Source organism: Galeopterus variegatus, unplaced genomic scaffold (assembly GCF_000696425.1).
Source record: "Galeopterus variegatus unplaced genomic scaffold, G_variegatus-3.0.2 Scaffold21545, whole genome shotgun sequence".
NCBI lineage: Eukaryota > Metazoa > Chordata > Mammalia > Dermoptera > Cynocephalidae > Galeopterus > Galeopterus variegatus.
In genome coordinates, this window is record NW_007747656.1 from 95 (window position 1) to 3,631 (window position 3,537).

General features: G+C 51.6%; 1 protein-coding gene across 1 annotated transcript; it reads right to left on the minus strand.

Moving 5' to 3' along the window:
• Positions 1–683: 683 nt before the first annotated feature.
• Positions 684–2,786, minus strand: LOC103583312 (solute carrier family 35 member F6-like; the record flags this gene model as incomplete). The annotated part of the gene is made up of 1 exon (XM_008564666.1): positions 684–2,786. A coding segment is annotated over one exon (470 nt), but the record flags the coding sequence as incomplete, so codon positions are not given.
• Between the last annotated feature and the right edge of the window lie 751 nt (positions 2,787–3,537).

Sequence of the window (3,537 nt, forward strand, 5' to 3'; positions counted from 1 at the left end):
ACGACCCTGCAGACTCAGAAAGAAAGTGGAGATCCTTCCCTACCTCAGACATGACCAGGACTACACAGCAAAGGCCTCTCCAATACTCTCCAAAGAACACCCATCTCAAGGGGCCTGGGAGGATATCTACTGTCAACATAGAAGTTTCTCCAGGTATCCTGTTTTGATTTAAAATTGAAACCAACCCCCGAAGAGTTAACCTCCCCCAACTTAAGCATGACTCAGTCTTAAAGTTGTTTTCTCATGAAGTGAAGAGACCTCCATTTGGAGCAGACAAAACTGGTTGTAACCAGCTCTACCCCCTCACCTGGAGACTGTGCCTGCACCAGTGAGGAGTAGGTGAACTTCTGACATCAGAGGGCCAAAAACTCCTCCCATAATCATGCTAACCACCACCTTTTTCTGCATATGTGACTGGTGAAGAGGCAGGCACGGATCTTGCTTGTGCCTGTGCGGATGAATAAAGGACTTCCTCAAAACTTCTAATCACCCCCCACGCCCTACACCACCCCTCACCAATCTCCCATAAATATCCCTTCACTTGCCACTGGGGAGGCAGATTTGAGAAAGATTTCTTCTGTCTCCATAGTCGGCAGCTGGCAATAAAGCTTTTCTCTTCTGCAAAACCCGTGTCTCAGCGTTTGCTGCACAGTGCGCAAATGAACCCCAGTTCAGTTACATAATCAATGTGAATTGTACATTTTACTGCGTGGTGCTGTGTTTTAACAACACATTTCATTTCTCCTCTTTTGAGCAAAACTGATGCTTTGAGCCGTGCCTTAGCTGGGACTGCAGTCCTACCCCTGGTTGACAGCACAGCCTTACAGACACTCCACAGCACATAGGCAGTTTACAAGCACCTTCATATCTATTGTGTTACATAATTCTCACGCCTACCCTGTGAGACGGAGGCTGGTTTTCCCATTGTAGACATGTAAAGACCCAAAGCTCCCAGAGGTAAAGTGATTGGCCTGAGTTGGTGGCAGGTCTGATGGGGCATTCCCCTTCCCATGCTCTGCCACCCCTCACCACCTAACTCCCATTATAATTCCCCCCAACCCTTCAAACACCAAAATCAACAGTCCCCCAAGGCAGCACTCAAATAAGGGTCAAATGCTTTCCTAATGCCCTCTTAGACGGTTTGCACAGTTTAGCACACAGGTGGGGTAGCCCATAGCAGGTGAGCAGTCCTGTACTTTGCTACACTGTCTGTGGCAGAATGGGATGGGCAAGGACTGAGAACTAGAAAATCCAGCTTTGCCTGTAACTGGCTGTGTGACCCTGGGGAAGCTCCTCTCTGGGCTTTAGCTTCTCCATTTGAACAATGAATGAGGACTAGGCGATTTCTGTGCTTTTGGTACATTAGAGCTTTTCCATCCCAACATTCTAGACTACCCCCAGGCAACATCTTGTGCTGCAGAATCAGGCGGCTGCATGGCCTGGGGCTCCCCCATGTCCTCGGCCAGAGCTCACAGCTGGAGACCCCTCTCGACAAACAATTTATAACTCTGGGCCTCAGTTTCCTCATCTTTAAAATAGAAGGTAAAGAGTTCATAAAGCAATTATCAAGGGCTGCCTAGAATTCCCCTTGGAATCTCTCCCAGGCAGGGAGGCCTTGGGGGGGTGTGACCAAGACACTACAGACAGGCATGGGGAGGAGGGGCATTTCCAATAAATGGGCTGTTCCTCTTTCCTAGGGTTGGTCAAAATCACAGGACCACAGGATGCTGGGGCCAGAAGGCACCAAAGGCCATGGCAGCGACACCTACTTTCCAGAGCACTGCATCAAGGCCCAGAGTGACTACGTAATGTACTGGGGAGCATACATTGAGTGTATGGCAGAGTCTGGGCTGAAACCCAGGTTTCCAGACAGGGTCAGGGAATATCTTACAAGTTTTAGAAAATACAGTGATTAGTTCTGGTTTGAACTTGCTCACTGCTTCCCTTCTTTGGAGAACCAAATCTAGCATATGACTCATAAGCCAGATAATCTATTGTGATGATCTAGTTTATGATTCAGAAATGCTAGGGTTGTAAATTTCTGCAATTCAACTTCATGATTTAGCTCTAGTGTTGCAGGAGGGGATCAGAGGGTTGGGTCACGACACCACACTCAGGCCTGTGGGGGCTGGGCAACATCACCTTGCAGGTGGTGGTGAGGAAAGAGGACTTGGGTGTCACATCATCTTCTGTGGCAGCAGCTGCTCTGGGAGTCTGTAGGGAGAGGACAGGGCACTCAAGGCCCACCAACCTGTGTGGGCTCGCCCAGGGGTGGAGAAGGAGCACCCGGGTGGCAGCAGAGGCCCCAAGGGAGGCTCAGCTAGTATCGTTGATGGGAGTCCGGGAGCCACTCAGCAGTCCCTGGCGTTCGCCCTCCTCTCCTGGGGACTGTCGCCTGGATAGGCAGGTCAGCAGTGGGCGGTGCAGCCCGTTGTACAGGGCGGTACCCATCAGGAGGATGAGGAAGCCCAGGATCTGCAGTGGGTGGAAGGCTTCCCAGCCCAGCGCCAGGCTCAGTGCCCAGATGACTACGGTACGCAAGCTGTCCAGCACCATGCGGGTGGTGGCGCTCAGTTCTTTGGTGACGCTGATGCCCGCAAAGTTGAAGAAGGAGATGCTGCTGATGTTGCCCAGCAGTGCCAGGGCGATAAGCGGCTGCTGGCCCACCTGGCAGAAGGCGTCCAGTGCGTCCTCCAGCGTCCCTCGAGGGTTCCCACTGAAGGAGCCGGCAGGGATGTAGTACATGGGCACCAGCAGAAGGGAGAGGATCACGAAGCCAAAGAGGCCTAGGGGTGTGGGGGAGGCACGTCATGTCCTCCACCTGCCCCCACACTCCCAGCACGGCCCCCCAGCACTGCCACCTCTGCTCCCCGGGCCACCCCTTCCTGGCTGCCCTCACACCAGCTCCTTCCTTCAGTTCCCATGGCCCTCTCCTGGAACCTGTCCCTCCACCTCTCATCAGGAACTCACAGCCTATTACATGGGCCTTAGCTGCCCCTTCTCCTTACCCCAGTATTTTGACTGGACTGAGAGTGAGAAATACATTTTGTATCATGACCCAGTATACGTGTGCACAGGCATGTGCACACACATACAAATAGCTGCCCTTATTACGTACAGGTTCTGACATTTAAAAATTCTGTTCACTTAAAATAGAACTGCTGGCTGCAACTCATTATATTGCTTTCACAGGTCTGGACAAACACAGTTCTCTAACTCAGTGAGCTGTTGGTCTGCGACAAGGAGCTTGCACCAGCATGTAAAGCAATGCGCTGCTTCATTCATAAAGTCTGGCTGGAAAGTGAAAACGAGCAAAACAGTGTGCTTCGTGATGTAGCCGATTTAGTTGATTTAGATTCTTTTTGATTTTGGCTGCTGGCTGGTACAGGGATTGAACCCTGGACTGTGGTGTTACCAGCACTTCGTTGATGTACCTTCTGCCATAAGCTCCTTAGCTCTCACTGTGGGCCAGGAGCAAACAGCTCCCTGACAGGCACTAGTCCACAGGCCACTCTTTGGTAGCACAGCTCTAACCCC